The following is a 19,458-nucleotide window of genomic DNA, read 5'->3' on the forward strand; positions in this document are numbered from 1 at the left end:
TTCTCTCGCTTTGCAATACTTTACCTATTTGAAAAATTATTTCTTGGTGAAAATATGGGTGGACTTCACAAGCAGGGTCATAAAGCATTCAAATACAGAAATATTGAGCAAATGAAAAGGAACCAATAGGCGTCCACTAGACAATCACCCTCAAGGCCTCCCAAATAAGAAAAAGAAAAGAAAGCTTTTACTTTAGTATCTGTCTTTTTTCACGTTTCATAATAAATGCCACTTTTGTTTTATTTGTGCAGTATCGAGGCCTTCTATTTCTCCATCAACAGCCAGCGATGACAACTCACAGCAGGGATGCCTCCACCGATGTCGTCTCTGTGATTATGAGACTGATAAACTGGTTCGTCTGGAAGAACACGGCAGGGTCCATACTGGCGAGCGTCTGTTTAAATGCCATTTGTGCCTTCATAGCTTTTCAAGAAGGCGTTCCCTAAACAGGCACCTGTTTGTCCATACTGGCCAGCGTCCGTTCATATGCCATGTGTGCTCTCAGTGCTTCTCACTAAAGGCGCAGCTGAAAGTACACCTGCGCACACACACAGGGGAGAAGCCACTTCAGTGCCCTTCATGCCCTCAAAGCTTCTCGAATAATACAAGGCTTAAGGAACACCTGCGCTGCCACACAGGCGAGAAGCCATTTCAATGCCCTTCATGCCCTCAGAGCTTCTCGCGTCAGTCAATGATGAAGCTACACCTACGCATCCATACAGGTGAGAAGCCATATCAGTGCCCTTCATGCCTTCAGAGATTTGCACAAAAGTACGCCGTTACGGAACACCTGCGCACCCACACAGGCGAGAAGCCATTTCAATGCCCTTCATGCCCTCGGAGCTTCTCGCTGAAAGGTGGCTTGACGAAACACATGCGCATTCATACAGGTGACCGACCATACCGTTGCGCCATCTGCTCCAGGTCCTTTGCACGGTGTGATGTGTTGAGCAGACATAAGAGGACAAAACACCGTGATACTGTAGAGTAGGAAAACAGCTGTGGTGAACTAGAGTCTGAATTGAGAATCTACGGGTGTGTAGCATAATTATGGTGTTCTGCTGCATCAGGTAGCACAAGTGTCTCCATATGCTCTTAAAGGGAACCTGTAACACTTTTTTTTTTTTGGCGGGGGGGTCACCATATTTGCTCTACATCTATTCTCAGCATATAAAACAAAGAGCAATCAAAATTATGAAAATCGACCCATACTAAGCCAGAAACAATTCAACATACAGTTAAACCTCGATGTAACAAAGCCCGTAAAGTCGGCAATTTGCATTCTTATATCGGAATTTTGTTATATTGTGACTGTTCATTATTCGAAACGTATTCTATTTTTTATTCAATTCAGTTCTCTGTTGCACTGTTTGATTAAATCTAAAAAATTACTGTTTGGACACCCCTACAAATTATGCATGTTAAGTGTAACACATTCTATTGCTTATTATTCCACTAACGATGTCTGAATGATCTGCTTTTTAATTTTGTTTGCAGCATTGAAAAGAAATTTACAATTCTCATTTTTTTTCAGTATTGTTTTTTTTTTCGTACATATGAACTTGTTCTGATAGGCTCATTCATGTACTTATTGCCTCTAGGTTCTGATATATCTGGTTCATCCTGCAAGACTCTTTTGATCTTATTCTACTTGCACCTTTTTTTTTTCTTTAAGTACTTCTTTAGAACAATTGATTGTTTAATAAGGTTGCTTGCCACTGTGTTTGATGCGACCATCAAATAAATGCCTGTGTTTTATCAGTATTCGTTGTCTGTTTTTGGTATTTTAGTACTCTCATGACAGCATGCAATGTAGTGATATTAGCATTGTCCTAGAGAAGTTGAGTGATGGCTGTTGGAAGTTCATTATTAGCACAGAAGGCACTTCTTATAACATATAAGCATGAGTAACTTGATACTTCAGACAAATGTCATGTCCCCCATTCCGTATTAATTCCTACATTTTATATCAACTAATGTATCGGCATTTCTGTAAGCACTAGTGTGACAGATAACTGTAGAAACATTTGAATAAAGTTTACATTTTGAATCAACCTCACATGACTGTATAAAACATTATTGCACAGAAAGCAAGAAATTGGGCCAATCCTGTTTTTCAGTGTTCAGAAAGATTCTTTTTGAAATGCAGTTGTGCCAGTCTCTCATATGTAACTTGAAACATTACTTGTGCACTAATAAACTTCAAATTGAAGCAAAATTACTGTAAATTTCATCACCATGGCCATAGTATAGACATAAATTGGAGGACGCTTAAGCTTCGCATTTAAGAGTAGATCGCGATAGCGTTATAGGGACCCGTTCGCATCGCAAAGCGCGGCTGTAGGTCTGGTAGAAATGCTGGTAAAGGCATTTGGAGGTTTGTGTTTGAGTTTCCTCGTAGCAGAATTAGGTTTTCTCGTACATTCAAATTACAATCCGTCGTCGAATTCGACGCCGAATGGTAAAGTCGTACTTTACCATTTTCCTGACAGATTTCACTGAGAAATTCAATTTTTGTTCACCAAAATCTTGCACCACGTGCAGGGCCTGCGCGCTCGGGGTTGGGGATGATTTTCTCTGCCACCCGCGTCGCACGCTGGTTGCCGACACCGGATTTCCTGCGACACGGGTCCTTAACGCTTACGCGTTAAAATATGAGCACATGCACCGTGGAGGAGGCTTTATACGTTGCTGAGGGAGGTAGACTTTCCTCGCTGTACAGTGATCATTTGCGCTTTCCGAAGAGCCCTGTGTATGCGAGCAAACTCCTTATTTGTTCCTCATGCTCCATTTGTGCTTTTAGTAAACAGTGGTTCATAAGGTGCGACAGGATGTGCACGTTGTTTTATACATATTTTGGTAATAGCTGTTCGTTTTTCTAAAGCTATTCAAACTGTATTCTACATTTAACTTGATTCACTTCTGGCACTATTAGATTCACGTCAGACTGACAAATTACTTTTGCCCATCTCTAGTTTTGATCTACACTGGGCAACAATGTACCTGCATTCAATAAATAAACGTGTGAGACATCTTTGCTTCTTGGCAAGTTACACACCTAAGGATTACCTCCACATCCACGCAGTCGTTCTGGTGCCACTTACGCCTTCAGACTTCTTGATGTTACAGCCACGTGAAGAGGCACCGGCACCAACACAAGAGCAAGTGACCATTTCAGTGCACGTTCTTCTTTCAAAGCTTTTTTGTAACTTATGAACTCAAGGAACATGTGGGTGTCTATGTATTGAGTAAAAGCTGAACTGAGAATATGCATATGTGTGCAGTATGCTGCATGGTATTCTGTTACACAAGTGTTACCGTATGCTCGGATATGTTGAGCTTTCGAGGTAATTCACACAGTGAAACCTTGTTACTACAAACATCACATTAACAAACTTCAGAGTAACGAACTTTTCATAAATTCCCTGCTCACTTATGGCTTCAATGTAAAAATATTTCATTATTACAAACTTCAGAATACCGAAGTTTTCAGAATAATGATTGTGTGTAATGTTAATAATGCCTCAGTACTACAAATTAATGTTCCGAAATCTGGCAATTCCTAGATTGCCGTGTAACCTTCGTGGCAGCTGAAACAGTAGGCTAGCAGATGACAAGGAGTAAAATGGGGGCGGCGCACCGGAAAGGTTTGCAAAACCTAAGACAGCGCCCCCCCCTCCCCAAAAAAAAGAAACCAGGAGAGAATTTTTCAGGAGACGATGACGGATCAGGTTTTGTGAGCGCATGGCTCGCCCACGTAAGTGTCGCCTAGCAACGGTAGCACGTCTTTTCGTTCTTTAGCCCATCTTTTTGTAAATTGTAAACATGTTTTTCTTATACAAAAAAGACAATGTAAAAAAAAATCTGCATTTTAAAAACAGTAAACACTGCAAAACTACATCTCTATACCTACACATGCGCATAATCAGAAATACAGTAGCAAATCATGCGGTAGATATGGTGCAGAAAGGGAAATTCATTCGTGAATGGTGCGTGGAGAGAAGGAAAGCTTCTACTTGTCTATCCTAGCCTAATAGGTGATATTGAATCGGGGCGATGGTGCCGTGTAGGTCTTGTGGACAGGGGGAATACATATATTGAAGGGTCGATGGCTGGTGATTGGATGATGTAGAAAATCTAGGCTGTATTTCTGTCTTCTTAGTTCGAGAGGGAATGTTGTTAGCCGGCATTAATTCCGATGGGGAGTCAAAACCTTTGTAGTCAGAATAAATAAAGCGTACGAACTTTCTTTGGATTCTCTCAAGTTTGTTAATGTTGAGTTTAGTATGTGTGTCCCATGTAATGCATACATATCGCCCCGAGGCTACGACGGAGGATACACCATCCGGCCATTTCGCGCTCTCCGCTTTCAGCCACATTGGTGACAAGCAACAGCGGGACATGTCGCTAAACTATCTCATCAACCGCCTGCAGTTTGGCTTGTCAGACGAGTCACTTCTGTTCATCATTGTAAATGGCACTTATCGCCGGAACATGCAGCCCGAGGGTCAGGAACTACTACTCGTCGTTCCCGCACATCTTCAGGCAACCGTACTCGAGCAACTGCATGATGTCCCTACAGGTGGCCATCTTGGTTTTTCCACGATGTGTGACCGTGTACAGCGGCGCTTTTTCTGGCCCGGTCTCTACCGTTCTGTTCACCGTTATGTCGCTGCCTGCGAGTCGTGCCAACGCTGGAAAAGGCCAGCTCTTCCTCCAGCTGGGCTCCTCCAGATGGGGAGCCCAGCAGGAGCCTACCAGGCCTATTGACATAACGGCCTAGCCTCGACCTTCTCGGCACCTTCCCTCTCTCCACCGCTTGCAATAAATGGATTGCAGTTGCTACAGATTATGTGACCCGTTACGCTATCACAAGACCTCTTCCGACCAGTTGCCCTACGGATGTCACCGACTTGCAGAATAGGCACGTCACATTGCCCGTCTTCGCCTCTCTGTGTCGCAGTCACGGCAGAAGTTGTATGACGCCCAGCACCGGGATGCTTGCTTCAGTACGAGTGACATTGTCCTTCTCTGGTCCCCGTCTCGGCGCGTTGGCCTTTCTGAAAAACTACGTTGGAGATACTCTGGCCCTTATGGTGTTCTGCAACAATTGACAGACGTTACCTACGAAATAGCCCCGCTCTTGCCGACAGCGTCCTTCTAATTTTGCGAACTTTCCGGGAGTAGTCCGCACTTATACAAGAACCCTTCATCCTGTTACATATACTGTCATATGCAAGGTCATATGCATTGCATAATTGACACTTCTCGTTGTTCAACTTCGCCGCAATAGAGCTGTGCTATGCGATGATGCATGTGCAAAGCATTGCAGTGAAGCATATCAAAGTTGAAATTGACCACTTTCTTGGAACATTGTATGTCCCTCCCTTAGTTATGCACACATGCACACTCTGTCCCCGATTGAGGTATGAGCACCAAGATGTCTAATAACTCAACTGTTAGCCATTCAGAGCTGTTTCTGACGTTGCCGTGGCGATTTGCGGCCTACCTCACTGTTAGATTTTCCCGGCTGTTACGTTGCCGTTTGCGGTCTCTCGAAAAACGTGTCTGTGGAGTTCTACTGTATTACAACAATGTAAAAAAACTTGCCGTTTCAGTATAGCTGATAGAGGTGACTTAACTGGAACTAGAATTCTGAATGTGTCTGCAGTAAGCTGAGTGGCATTCTAGTGCCAGGGAAATACCTGCCAACCTGTGAATATTGAAATGCATAAAAGTTCTGCTGTCGGTCATGGCAAGGTGACAACCAATATTTCTGGTAGCTATTTTTTCTTTTTGACAACGGAAAGCTTACTGCTCCGAGTGTCGGATACTGCAATGTCATGGAGCATTTTTTATCAGAATTCTCCCATCTGTAATTGCAATTGTGTTTCTCGATCCCTATATTGGAAACATTAAGTGAGTGTGATAGCAATCGTACGAGGGCTTTTGTGAGAAACATAAGTGCGGCCCTAGCCAACTGCTTTGGCCATATACAAGTTAAGCCAAGTTTTATTATTATTTTTTTTTTAGCCATGGTAACCTTTTGAACTAGAACGCAAAACAGCACTCGGAACGGTTAACTGTACTTTTACACTATACATAGTTCAGCATGTTGTCGTTCGGAAGCATGTAGTTTCTTGAAAATCTGAGCGGAGCTCAAGCAAATTACTTTACTTTGAGTGTGCGATCAGAACTTAGATTCATGAAAACTACCATGACAAGCATCGTAATGTGTGGTGCCATGAAATTAGAGCTGCCACGATTCTGCATTTCTACTCGTTGCTGCATAAATAACACTGCTTGTAAGCGTGACCTTTCTTTCAATTGGCATACAGTTAGAATAAAATGCAATAAAGAAAGTGATTTTGAACAATAGGTATGGAGCGCTATCTATACTAATCTATGGTCGTCACCCAGTAATAGTCCAGCCTTAGTACCACAAGGCCATCACAAAGCCAACCGTTTTTTGTGACTTTTTTTACCAATTTAAAATTGGGATTCTTACCTAAACTGCAAACAGCATGTGCGATTCTATGGTATTATCATTTCCTCGAAAAGCATGACACTTGCTGGGCAGTTTTCGGTCGCTTTAAGTGTTCCCTGAGCAAGCACCTTTTATGGGATGTGTACACACTTTGTTAATAATTCACCTTCAGACTTACAAGCAACACGTAATCTTGAGATCAGTGACTTTTCCATAGACCATTGTTGAGGACTTTACTAGCACCAGGAATTTCTCCAAATAATCTTGCTCGAGGCAAGTACCTTGCTAGTATATGGTGACTAGTGCTGTCACAAGACAGCAACACAGGTACTGTCACAATCACCTTTTTATGTGCATTTCTTGTCATTCGGCACTGCCTCTTTCTTGAGCGCCTTTAAATGTTTTCTCGAACTGAACTTATTTTTCGTAATACTTGACACAATGTTCATAAAATATTTAGGAGAGTTTGCAGGTATGCAGGGAGCATAAATGTGACCATATGTTGTTATAGACTTAACTCTAAAATCGCTTCACAGGACAGCCAATACGACTTAACAAAGCACTGCACCATTTTAGTATGTAGCTATGGCTGGCTTTGTTTACAGTGTCATTTGTTGTAATGAGAGTGCAGTGTATTCCAGCCACCATGTTCATGTGGTATTCCTTCATGTGAAGATTCACCGCTTAGCTATGCTTTGCAAAAACCAAGCACTAGGTGGACCCAAATGTAACCAGAAACTAACATTTTGCACACTTGCCAGCCTTGTTATGCATCCAGCTGTTTAGATTATGTTAGGCTATACCGTTATGTATCAGTGTGTGAATTTGCATTCTGCTGGTCTGGCTGGACCATTTCTGGTCAGTTCCAGCAATCGTTTGCCACAATTTTGTGATGGCAGAGCACAAGGAGCAGAGTGCATGTCAAATTGTTTCACTTTGAGCAAAACTGCAACTAAAGATGTCGTACTTTGTTAAGTCTGTAAGGACGACACTGCGTAACGCCCAGGTCGGCAAGTAGTTTTCTCGGATGAAGAATGTCGCGATGTCACTCAAAAAGAACCTACCAATTTTTGTGTGTATAACACACATCCAAAAAACAACAAATTTAGCAGTAAAGTTGGGGTGCAGATGACAGGAATTTCTATTTGAGTTGTGGGGTCACGGCAGCGCAGCGCATGCTCCAACTTTCGTTACCTCCTTGGGAACCCCACCCTCCTTCCACTCCTGTGTGTTGAAGCTCCCTACTCCCCACCTTCATGGTTTGTCCTTCACCTCCTCATTACGAGTCACCATTTTGCGTATAGCAGTTAGCGAATAATGCACACGGCACCGGCTAAGTAGAACTTTTGTCACGATGAGCAGCATCACTGAAAAGGGGGATTTAGAGCCACTGGCCAAAGATACAGCATGGATGAGTCATTTATCTCCAAATGGAGACTGTTCTTGTGAACATTTGAGTGATGTATGCAGTTATTTCCGCTGGTTATACACGCCTATTTTCTTTCAGTGCTGTTATGAAAGGGGATGTGGGCTGTATGTGTTGGCAGGTAATACGCAGAAAAATGCGGTATGTCCTTGCTGCACTTTTACTATCTCAAGCTATGAAAATGTTGCCAAAGTTTGGAATGTGATCAACAAGGAGAAACCCACTGATGAAGTCTTATATGAGATGAGTTTGTTGTGCCAGCGAATCATAACTTTATCAAGTGCCAAATTTGGCCACCAAACCTCAAGTCCTCATTGAGGATTAGAGAGAGCTAGCTGGGTCGAAGCTTTTCGACAGTTTTATAAGGGTGGTTGAAATCTGTGAATATATCCACACTCCACATTCTCTCGCTTCGTAATATATTACCGTTCTGAAAAGTTATTCTTTGGTGAGAATATGGGTGGACTATGTAGCGAAAACTGTCCGATCCCTGGCCGTGCAGGTGCCCTTGATCCCTTCCGGTTCCTCGTCTTCCTAGCGGTCCAGCACGCACCTGGTTGCTGCGATCCATTATTTTTCCACATCCTCTTGGGGGGCCAACATCAAGCGGATGCTTCGAGGGTGCAAAGTTGCACCGAGTGATTCACAGTTGAACCATTAGCGAGACGCACGGAGCAAGCGCAAACTATGCCATTTCTTCCTGGCAGTAAATTGATCACTCTGCCTAACTTCCAGTATGTTGCGGGTGTGTTGTTGTCTAGCAGCAGTACTACTTCACCAATCTGTAGCTTTCTCTGAGGGGCAGATTGGGTGGTTATGTGCTGTCCGTAGCAGTAGCAGGTATGCTCGCCTCCATCTCTTCCAAAGTTCGTCTCTTAGATGCTGGCGATGACAAGCCTTGCGTTGCAAGTCTACCGCGGTCGGAAACTCCCAGGCGGAAATGTGTTGCCGTAGTGAAAGGCTGCGTTTTCCCAGCAGGAAATGCGACGGGGTTAATGGCTCGAGCTCATCAGGTTCACTCTCGAGATATCTTAGTGGTCTACTGTTAATCACTGCTTTGACCTCGCAGTTGTCAGTGCTTCCACGTTGGCGCTGCTGCGTCCCAGAGATCGCTTCAAGGCGAACAAGGTGCTCCCACCATCCACCCCGTCCAGCGATGCAGTGCTGCCTTCTGTAGGTGGGAGCGTTGCCGTAGCTCTGTCCTTTGGTGCCCGGCACCCCATCCTGGTAAGGCAGGTAGCTGTCCCGGTCCCACTTCTGCTGTTGCTGGTGCGCCTGGTGCTGGTACGCGAGGAAGGACTGCAGCTGGCCCTGATGCGTGAACCCGTCGTCCTGGTGGTTGCTGGACTCATGGTGGCCATCACCACCGGCACAGGTGGTCATTCTGTTTGGCAGGCAGTCAATCTTGGGACACATATACCGCCACATTGCGCATGACCCGACCTGCTGGAAAACTCGTTGCTCGGCTGCGGTGGTTGGTACACGACTTACGAGTCGTCGGGCACCTGCAGCTGCTGCTATTTCTGCCAGTAGGATGTCGCTGTGGTCGCCTTGTAGGAGGTGCCCACCACGACCATGCCCGCGAGGAGGGAATACTCTTGGTGCTGTTGCTGCTGCTGCGTTGCCGGACCTCGGATGGTCGAAGTTGTTCGACCTGGGTCCAGCTGCTTCAGCGTGCATTCTGGTGGTCCTCTCACGCTGTTGCAACCAGAACTTCACGCGTGACATGCCGTAGAGAATCTTTTTGTTGTATTCGTGCACCGCTTCGATTTTCCTGGTTGATGTTTTCTTCATCCCCTGCTGCAAGAATGACGTCGTCAAACCTCAACAGTACTGCCTCCTTGTCTGTGAGGTAATTCATGTGGCTGGTAACTTGAGAGGCATCGGGATCCAGTTGCTGCAGCGGGTTCGTTAAGAGTGCTAGCGCTCGCGTGACACCAGGTCTGATGACCCCGTGCTTCTTCCGCATCTAGTCCGAGTTTGCCATGTTCGTGATGTGAAGGGATGCCTCCGAAGGTGCGGATCCCGGATTTCGCGACACCAACAATGTAGCGAAATAACTGGTCTGCAGACGTGAGGCGGAGACGACCGTATATTCCAACATTGAGGCAAAATCTGCCCAATCCGTGTGCGTGCTCTTGATTGCTTCCGCTTCCTTGTCTTCCTACTGGTTTGGCACACTCCTGGTTGCTCCTATCCACTATTTTTGCACAGACTACACAAACAGGGTCATAAAGCATTCGAATACAGAAATATTGAGTAAATTAAAAACTGAACACTAGGCTTCCTTTGTCCTATCACGCCTGCAATCACTCTCAAGACCTCCCAGATAAGAAATAGAATGCTCATTTACTTCAGTATCAGTGTTCTTTTATGCGTTTCATAATAAATGCTACTTTTGTTTTATTTGTGCAGTATCGAGGCCTTGTATTTCTCCATCAACAGCCAGCGATGACAACTCACACCAGGGATGCCTCCACCGATGTCGTCTCTGTGATTATAAGACTGATAAACTGGTTCGTCTGGAAGAACACGCCAAGGCCCATACTAGCGAGCGTCTGTTTAAATGCCATGTGTGCCTTCAGAGCTTTGCAAGAAGGAACACCCTAAACAGGCACCTGTTCATTCATACTGGCCAGCGTCCATATATGTGTCGTGTCTGCTCTCAGTGCTTCTCGCTAAAGACCAACCTGAACAACCACCTGCGCACCCACACCGGCGAGAAGCCATTTCAGTGCCCTTCATGCCCTCAGAGCTTCTCGCGTCAGTCTGGGATGAAGCTACACCTGCGCATCCATACAGGCGAGAAGCCATATCAGTGCCCTACATGCCTTCAGAGATTCTTACAAAAGTATGCGCTTACTGAACACCTGCGCACCCACACAGGAGAGAAGCCATTTCAATGCCCTTCATGCCCTCTGAGCTTCTCGCTGAAAGGTGGCTTGACGAAACACCTGCGCAGCATTCATACATGTGACCGACCATACCGTTGTGCTGTCTGTTCCAAGTCCTTTGCGCGGTCTGATGGCTTGAACAGACATATGAGAACACAGCACCATGATATTGTGGAATAAATCAACAGCCATGTTGAACTAGTTTGAATTAGGAATCTACAGACTTGTAGCGTACTGTATGGTGTTCTGCTGCATCTGGTAGCACAATGGTCTCCATATGCTCTTAAAGGGGCCTTGGAACACTTTTTTCGGGTCACCATATTTGCTCTAGATCTATTCTCAGCATATCATAAAACAAAGAGAAAAAGAAATTGTGAAATCTAACCCACACAAGGCCAAGTTATTGCTCAGAAAGAAATTCAAAATACATTAAAGCTAAATATATAACGAAGTCGATAAAATCGGCCATTTGCTTTGTTATATTTGAATTTTCTAATATTGTGACTGTTTATTATTAGAAAATTATTCAATATTTGATTCAATTTGATTCCTTTGTTGCACTGTTTGACTAAATCTCAAATGTTACTGTTTGTACGCATCTACAAAATATGTATGTTCAGTGTAATGGATTGTAATGCTTATTATTACACTACATTTGTCTGAATGATCTGCTTTTTAAGTTCTTCAAATTTTTTTAGTATTCTTTTGTGGTGCATATGAACTTGCTCTGTTAGGCTCATTCATGTACTTGTTGCCTCTGGTATATGTGGTTCATCCTGCAGACTCTGTTGGTCTTATTCTATTTCCACCTTTTTTTTACACGTAAGTACTTGTTCAGAGCAAGTGATTGTTTAATAAGGTTTCTTGCCACTGTGTTTGATCAGACCATCAAATAAATGCCTGTGTTTAATGAGTATTCATTGTCTTTGGTATTTTAGTACTCGCATGACATGACAGCATGCAATGTATTCATTGTGTACAAATGAGTATTCATTGTCTTTGGTATTTTAGTACTCGCATGATAGCATGCAATGTAGTGATATTAGCATTGTGGAAGAGAAATTGAGTGATGGCAGTTGGAAGTTCATTATTAGCACAGAAGGCACTCGTTATAACAGATATGCATGTGTAATTATCTCTTGAGTCAAATGTCAAGTCTCCCATCCCTATTTCCTTCCTACATTTTATATCAACTAATGTATCGGCTTTACTGTAAGCACTACTGTGACAGATATCTGTAGAAATATTTGTATTATAAAATTTACATTTTGAATGAAGCCCACAATAACACCTGCACTGTATAAAACATTATTGCACAGAAGGCAAGAAATTGGGCCAATACTGTTTCTCAGTGTTCGGAAAAATTCTTTCTGAATTGCAGTTGTGCCTGTTTCTCATATGTAGGTTCAACAGCAAAATTATTACAGATAAATGCAAGAATTGACAGTTTTGATTAAGGGTGCGCAAATATTTGAAGCTTTCGAATAGGCACTTCGTAAATATATTTTTGTAATAGCCTTCAAATACTTGAAACATTACTTGTGCACAAATAAACTCTAAATTGAAGCAAGAGTACAATAAATTTCATCACCGTGGGCATAGTATAGACATAATATATGAGAATATGTGTCGTGGAGGAGGCTGTATACAGTGCTGAGAAAGGTACACTTTCCTCGCTGTACAGTGATCATTTGCGCTTTCCGAAGAGCCCTGTGTATGCGAGCAAACTCATTTGTTCCTCATGCTCCATTTGTGCTTTTAGTAAACAGTGGTTCATAAGGTGCGACAGGATGTGCACGTTGTTTTATGAATGAATGAATGAACAACTTTATTTGTCAGGATTAAAACCCTGCAGGATCTTCGGGGGTGGGCGGCGACAGAGACATCTACTCGTGGTAGAGCCCCATCACCTCCAAGGCCCAGCGCAGGACGTCGTCCTGCAGACCAGGCTCGGAGCTGCCTAGGGCAGCCCCCCACAGCTCCACACTCTTAAGGCGGGGGGGAGGGGGGTGGTCGGGGCATTCTAGAAGTATGTGGTTATAGTTAGCATAAGGGGCTGTGCAACGAGAGCAGCCGGGATCGAGAAATTGATCGGGGTATAGTTTATTCAGGAGTGACGGAGTAGTGATGGCGTGTGTCTGCAGTTGTCTCCATGAGATTTCCAATTCCCTCGAGTGGGGACGAGTGAGAGGGGGTAAAGTGCGTCGAGATGACATGTAGTGTTGGCAGATGTCGTGATATGTGATGAGTCTTTCACGCGAGGCGCCGGCCTCAGCCTCCCCTTGTGTTGTCTGTGTCCGGTTCGTGAAACCTCGGGCACAAGCATGGGCGGCTTCGTTGCCTGGCAGACCCTCGTGTGCAGGAGCCCAAACGAGTGTAACTTCTGATTGAACTACTGATTTGCATGCGATGATTCCAGCCAGTCTGCCGATACACCCGGCTCCATAGTCGTACACGGCTGATTTAGAATCGCTGATGATAGTGGCGGCTGAGGGGATAGTGAGAGCCAGCGCTATGGCTGCCTCTTCTGCCTCCTCTGAGAAAGAGGTGCATACAGAGGCCGCTGCCACCAGCTGGCCTTGTGGAGTGACTGCCGTGATAGCGAACTTATGGGGGTTTGAGGGGTATTCTGCGGCGTCTACGTATAGTGTGCCGGGTAGTTTATCGTAGTGGCGGTGCAACGCTCACACACGAGCCACTCTCCGCATGTGCTTATATTGTGGATGCATGTTCCGAGGAAGCGGTGGTACATACAATTTGGCTCGATGCTCACTCCGCAGAGGAATTTTGCGTGTAGATTGGAAGGGAGGGTTAATATCAAGGCTGTGAAGTATGCATCTTCCGGTAGTGGATTTTGCGAGTCTGTAATACTGTGCATTGAGGTGGGCTTCAATTAACTCTGAGACTGTGTTATGCGCCCCAGTGGCAAGAAATCGTTCAGTAGATGTTCTCATGGGTAACCCTAGGGCAAATTTGTGAACCTTGTGGATAAGTGTATTGATTTCCTCCTCTTCCTGTTTAGTGAGAGTGAGGTAGGGCACAGTATATGTTATGTGAGGGATTACGAAAGCTTGAACGAGTTGGAGTAGTTCTCTTTCTCGCAGGCCCCCTCTCTTGTTTGATACTCTGCCAATTAGTCTAATTGTCTGATCAACAGATTGCCTAAGCCTCTGAATTATAGTTGTGTTTTGCCTATTTTTCTGTATGGTGAGACCTAAGATCCGAATGTTATCAACGATAGGAATGGGAGTGCCATCTACGGTGATATGAATTGGAGTCATATGTTTTTCGGCTCCTTTGTGTGAGGGGAGAAGCAGGAGCTCTGATTTGGTTGGAGCACACGTCAGGTTGAGCTGCTGCGCGCATTCGTTGACCCGGTCCGTGGCTTTCTGCAAGAGTTCCTGCAGCTCGGCGTCCGAACTGCCGCCCCTGGTCCATATGGTGATGTCGTCCGCATAGAGGGCAAAGGATATATTTGGGATTGCCTGAAGTTCGCGAGCGATGTTTAGCATCGCGACGTTAAAGAGGAAGGGGGATAGCACTGAACCTTGGGGCGTTCCAAAGCTGCCCAGGTTGAATTCCGAAGAGTGTTCTGTACCCATGTGAATCGTGGCTGTTCTATCTTTGAGAAAGTTGGAGATGTACTTATAAGTACGCTCTCCAATGTCTAGTCCATTAAGTTCCCTCAATATGGTTGCATGGCTAACGTTATTGAAAGCCCCACAAAGGTCAAGTGCGAGCACAGCTTTGGTGTCGAGACCTGGACTCTGCCTAATTATATCCTTCTGAAGTTGGAGCATGATATCCTGGGTAGATAAGTGCTTACGAAAGCCAATCATTTCGGTCGGAAAGATTCCTGCCTCCTCCACGTACGCCGTTAGTCGGTAGAGAATAACGTGTTCTAGCAATTTGCCTAGGCATGACGTAAGGGAGATGGGGCGTAAGTTATCGGGGTTAGTGGGCTTGCCTGGTTTCGGAATAAAGATTACCCTGGCGTCTCGCCATTGCTTAGGGAGGGTTCCCGTCTCCAAGCATTCGTTAAAGTATTTTGTGAGTGCAGCAACGGCTTGCCTGTCGAGGTTACGAAGCATTTTATTAGAGACCTGATCTGGCCCTGACGCCGATGTTGTTTTGAGATTGGCCATTGCGTGTGCAACCTCAGCCTCCGTAATCGGGGCGTCCAGTTCTGGGTTGCGGGATCCTGTGTAATTTACGTGGGGAGCTTTTGTCTGTGAGGGGAGGTGCTTATCACGTAACTCTTGGAAAAAGCTTCCAAGATCGTCTTTTCGCTCGTGCAGTATTTTATTGATCTGATGACCATGTACAGTTTTAGATTCAGTCGGATCAAGAAGATGCCTCAATAGTTGCCACGTCCGCTTATTGCTCAGTCTCCCACTAAGACTTTCACACTTTTGTCCCCATTGCTGTTGAGCCAGTTGCTCAGCATAGTCCTGGATTTCCAGGTCCAGCTTCGCTATCCGGCATCTGAGTTTCCTATTATAGCGTTGTCCTCTCCACCTTCGTAAGAGCGAGCTCTTCGCCGTCCACATGTGAAGGAGTTTCGCGTCAATTTCTTGCATCTGTGCCTCCTCAGGCAGGGTAGTGGTATATCTGAGCGCATCGTCCTTTAACTGATCAACCCATTGTTCTATGTCAAGAATGTCGCCTGACATCTGCCCTCCCCTGTATTCACGAAATTTAGCCCAGTCTGTGATACTGAGTTGTGTGCTACGAAATGGCTTGTGTTGAAAGCTAAGGGAGGTTGGAACAATATAATGATCGCTACCTAGGTTCTCGTCTAATCTGAGCCAATCTACATTTCTGGCACGAAGGGAGAGCGTAAGGTCAGGTGTCGTATCCATGGCGACACTATTACCGAGTCTCGTCGGTGTATGTATATTATTATGTACGGTAAGGTGCGAGTCTTGAATGAGTTCCCATAATCCCCTACCCTTGGGAGTGCTGGTTCTGTACCCCCAGGCCTGATGCGGTGCATTAAAGTCACCCACAATTACTAACGGGTGACGGCCAGCTTCCTTGCGGGCAGAAACAAAGAGAGTGTCAAATTTGTGTTTTTTGTCTTTCGGTTTGCTGTAAACATTGAGAATTGATATGGTAGGAATTCTGTGAGATTGTGGAAGAATTTTAATGAAGTCGTGTTCTATGTCGACCCCGTCAAATTTGGCATGTGTTACTGTGAGGTGTCGTGTAAGGAATGCCGTGTACGACCCTGCAGCAGAGCGATGCGACTGGTGAGTATTATATCCCGGTAGTTTCACTGCACAGTGAACTTCTTGTAATGCTATTACCGCCGGTGGGGTTGGGCTATTGGCTACATAGTGTTGGAAATTAGCTTATTTCTTTTTGTACCCCTGGCAGTTCCATTGCCAGATAATTAAATCTTTGCTTTTATTTGTTTTGGCCATTATTCAGTGTTGGAATGAGGGGGATGATCGCAGCAATCATGTTTTTGAGTTCGTCAATTTTGCTCTCAATATTTGTCATGCGAGTCTCGAGGTGCGTAATGCGCGTCTCTAGGGCAAGGAATCTCTGACCAGTTTTGGTTTCAAGATCTGTGATTCTGTCGTTCAGATCCATGTAGGCGTCTGCGTCTAAGAGAATTTCGGCCTCGTCGGAGCTCCTGCGCTTGGTGGGCGGAGGTCCTGCCGTATTTCGAGGGGGAGGCGCCACCACAGGGCTCGCCTGTGTATTGTTAGAAACTTCCATGTCTTCTGATGCATTGGACGTACTAGGGATAGGGGAGTTAAGCGATTGGATTTGAGCTTCGATCTGGGCTATTTTGGCTCTTAACATTGCGTTTTCTTGAGCTAGTGAGAAAAATTGATTGGTGTTTGTCAGGTTGGGAGGGAAGTTGGGAAGTGAGGAGCCGCGAGAAGCTACCCCAGCCCAGCTCACCTGGCTGTGCGCTGGTCCTGATTGTGAGGTTGATGGTGTCGGTAGCGCCGGCCAGTGTTCTTTCCCTTTCAGAGGTGGTGGCGGCTCCTTGCGTGATTTCTTGGTATCGGATTTCTTCTTCTTTGGAGGAGGAGGGGTCTTCTTGGGCTTGTAGCGCTGCGGACACTGCGCCGAGCCGGTGGCGTGGTCTCCCGCACAGACCACACATTTATGGTTGCAGGTATGGTTCGCGTCGGGGCTAACCTCCCCGCACTTCTCACAAGTTGGAACGCACACGACCGGGCACACATCCGGCCGATGTCCGATTTGCTTGCACTTGATACAGGCTTCCACCTTCGGACACCTTCCGCCGCGTACGCCGACTGGAACAGGAGCGAAACCGACAAGCTGAACGTGACGATCCGCAGGGCGTTCAAAACCGCCCTGGGGGTACCCCAGTACACGCCAACCCACAGGCTCCTCGAGCTGGGCGTGCACAACACGCTCGAGGAGGTCGCCGAGGCGCAGAGAATCGCGCAGCTGGAGACGCTGTCGGGCACCAGAACGGGAAGACGAATCCTCGACCTGCTCGGGATTCGATATCACGAGGCACGGGGACTGAAGGAAACGCTTTTACCGGAAGTCAGGGACGCCATACAGACGGAAAACATGCCGAACAACATGCACCCGGTGCATGACGTGCAACGACGTAAACGCGGGGCGGTAGCAATCCTCGAGGAGCACGGAAGACGAGAAGGCGTCCTCTTCGTCGATGCAGCCAGGTACCCGCGGCCCGCCGTTAGCGTTGGTGGTGAAGAGGGACGACGACCACCACCGCCACTACAACAGAATGTGCGAGACGAACCGGGGATGCCAACACCACCATCACTAATACTACTACGACAAAAACGGCAGCAGCAAAAGCGCCAACATCAACGACACGGCCGGCCGATGCCGTCGGCGCCCGCCTTCTCCATGGCAGTCGTAGATACGAAGGGAAGGATACGAGTCACGGCATCGGCGAAGCTGCCGTCGGCCGAGGCAGCGGAGGAGATGGCTATAGCCCTCGCGGTACTCCACGGAAGTACGGAGGATAGCCTGATCATTAGCGACTCCAAATCAGCTATCCGGAACTACACAAAAGGTTGGGTGTCCGCGGATGTGGCGCGCATGCTCAACGCCAGAGTCGGGGACTTCGTGTCCGGCACGATTACGAACAAAGCCCTCAGATGGTTCCCCGCGCACGTCGGGGAGCTTGGCACCACCAAAGACAACAGCCGCGACAACAACGACAACAACAATACCAACGGCCGAAGAGACACCGGCATTCCGCCCAACCACAACGAGCGCGCCCATCTCGTCGCGAGGCAGCTTACCCGCCGCGACGCGATCCCCCAGAGGGCAGCCGCCGCCGTTGTTGTGCGGGCCCCCAACGGAGGAGTTACCAACACAACCCAAATTGCGGCGGACGGAGATGGGGGCCACGGGGACGCCAACCGCGACATCAAGGAGTTTTCGGCCTCATACCGAGAGGTTCTTGGTCACTACAAGAAAGAACGTAAGAAATATCCACAACCCCACGGGCGGCTGGACAGGTCCCAGGCAGTCGACCTGAGGCGGTTGCAGACAGGCACTTTCACCAACCCCTACAACCTGCACCGCCTCTGGCCCGCGCGGCACCCATCGCCCGGCTGCCCCTGGTGCGACCACGAACGGGCTGATATGGCCCATATGCTTAGGGAATGTCAACGCCATGAGCAAGAAGCACCAAGAGGAAGGCAGAAGACAACATCAGGATCCTCTGAAGGCGGGCGCCTCACAGAGAGATGGCAAGCCGCCCTCCTCAGCGAGGCACTCGAGGACCAGGAGTGGGCCGTACAGCGGGCCAGGGCTATTGCCGAGGATCTAGACAGATTTTTCTCCGGCGATGGACCCCTGGCAGCCTAGCCCCGGGCACCAACAGCCATAACCATTGGACATATAAAGTTTATTCCTCCTCACGTAGGCCAGCGTGTCGTCTCAGTCGCGGTGATCATCGGAGACGTACATCGACATCATCTCTGTGAGTGTTCGGTTGAGACGTTCCGTAAGACCGTTCGTTTGTGAGTGGTAGGCGGTGAACAGCTTATGCTCTGTGGCACAAGAGCGGAGGAGGTCGTCAACAACTCGGGACAAGAACGAGCGGCCGCGGTCGGTAAGTAACTGTCGAGGTGCACTGTGGTGGAAGATGACGTCATGGAGGAGAAAATCTGCGACGTCAGTTGCGCAACTAGTCGGCGACGCCTTGGTTATCGTATAGCGTGTCGCGTAATCGGTAGCGACGGCGATCCACTTATTCCCTCGAGTCGTCGTCGGAAAAGGGCCAAGCAGGTCAAGGCCTACGCGATAGGAAGGTTCGGAGGGAACTTCAATTGGATGGAGTCGTCCGACAGGTGGCAGGGGAGGTTTTTTCCGGCGCTGACACAATTCGCAAGTTGCGACATAACGACGCACAGAGCGGTAGAGTCCCGGCCAGAAGAACCGTCGTACGCGGTCGTATGTGCGCAAAACTCCAAGGTGTCCCGCCGTTGGTGCATCGTGAAGCTGTTCGAGAACGACGGATCGTAGATGACGAGGAAGGACAAGGAGAAACTCGGGGCCTTCAGGGTTGATATTGCGCGGCGGTAGAGGATGCCGTCGTGCAGCACAAACATGCGGCACGGGCCGTCGGTGCTGCCAGATTGCACTCAGGTGATGATGGCCTGCAAGGACTCGTC

At 47.1% G+C, this 19,458-nt stretch overlaps 2 protein-coding genes and 1 long non-coding RNA gene across 44 annotated transcripts in view; 1 reads left to right on the forward strand and 2 right to left on the reverse strand.

Moving 5' to 3' along the window:
• Positions 1-10,314, reverse strand: part of LOC125945271 (uncharacterized) — a 194,612-nt gene extending 184,298 nt beyond the window's left edge. Inside the window, exon 1 of the mRNA XM_049667041.1 lies at positions 9,132-10,314. Coding sequence (XP_049522998.1) covers positions 9,132-9,707 — 576 coding nt within the window. The 5' untranslated portion in view covers positions 9,708-10,314. The remainder of the gene's footprint in view (positions 1-9,131) is intronic.
• The window catches only part of LOC125945276 (uncharacterized), a 395,992-nt gene extending 385,008 nt beyond the window's left edge, over positions 1-10,984 (reverse strand). The window contains exon 1 of the long non-coding RNA XR_007466774.1: positions 10,970-10,984. This is a non-coding gene — a long non-coding RNA (uncharacterized LOC125945276). The remainder of the gene's footprint in view (positions 1-10,969) is intronic.
• LOC119454535 (gastrula zinc finger protein XlCGF7.1) overlaps positions 1-11,720 on the forward strand; it is a 455,522-nt gene extending 443,802 nt beyond the window's left edge. For 10 of the 42 annotated variants that reach the window (XM_049667011.1, XM_049667012.1, XM_049667007.1 and 7 more), the window contains one exon: positions 252-2,232. In XM_049667011.1, the coding sequence (XP_049522968.1) occupies positions 252-991 (740 nt within the window). In that variant the 3' untranslated portion in view covers positions 992-2,232. Of the gene's footprint in view, positions 1-251; positions 3,525-10,328 lie in introns of those variants that run through there. The other 32 variants (XM_049667028.1, XM_049667026.1, XM_049667029.1 and 29 more) reach the window with 11 other exon arrangements.
• The last annotated feature ends 7,738 nt before the right edge of the window (positions 11,721-19,458 follow it).

This window comes from Dermacentor silvarum, chromosome 5 (assembly GCF_013339745.2).
Source record: "Dermacentor silvarum isolate Dsil-2018 chromosome 5, BIME_Dsil_1.4, whole genome shotgun sequence".
NCBI classification, from domain to species: domain Eukaryota; kingdom Metazoa; phylum Arthropoda; class Arachnida; order Ixodida; family Ixodidae; genus Dermacentor; species Dermacentor silvarum.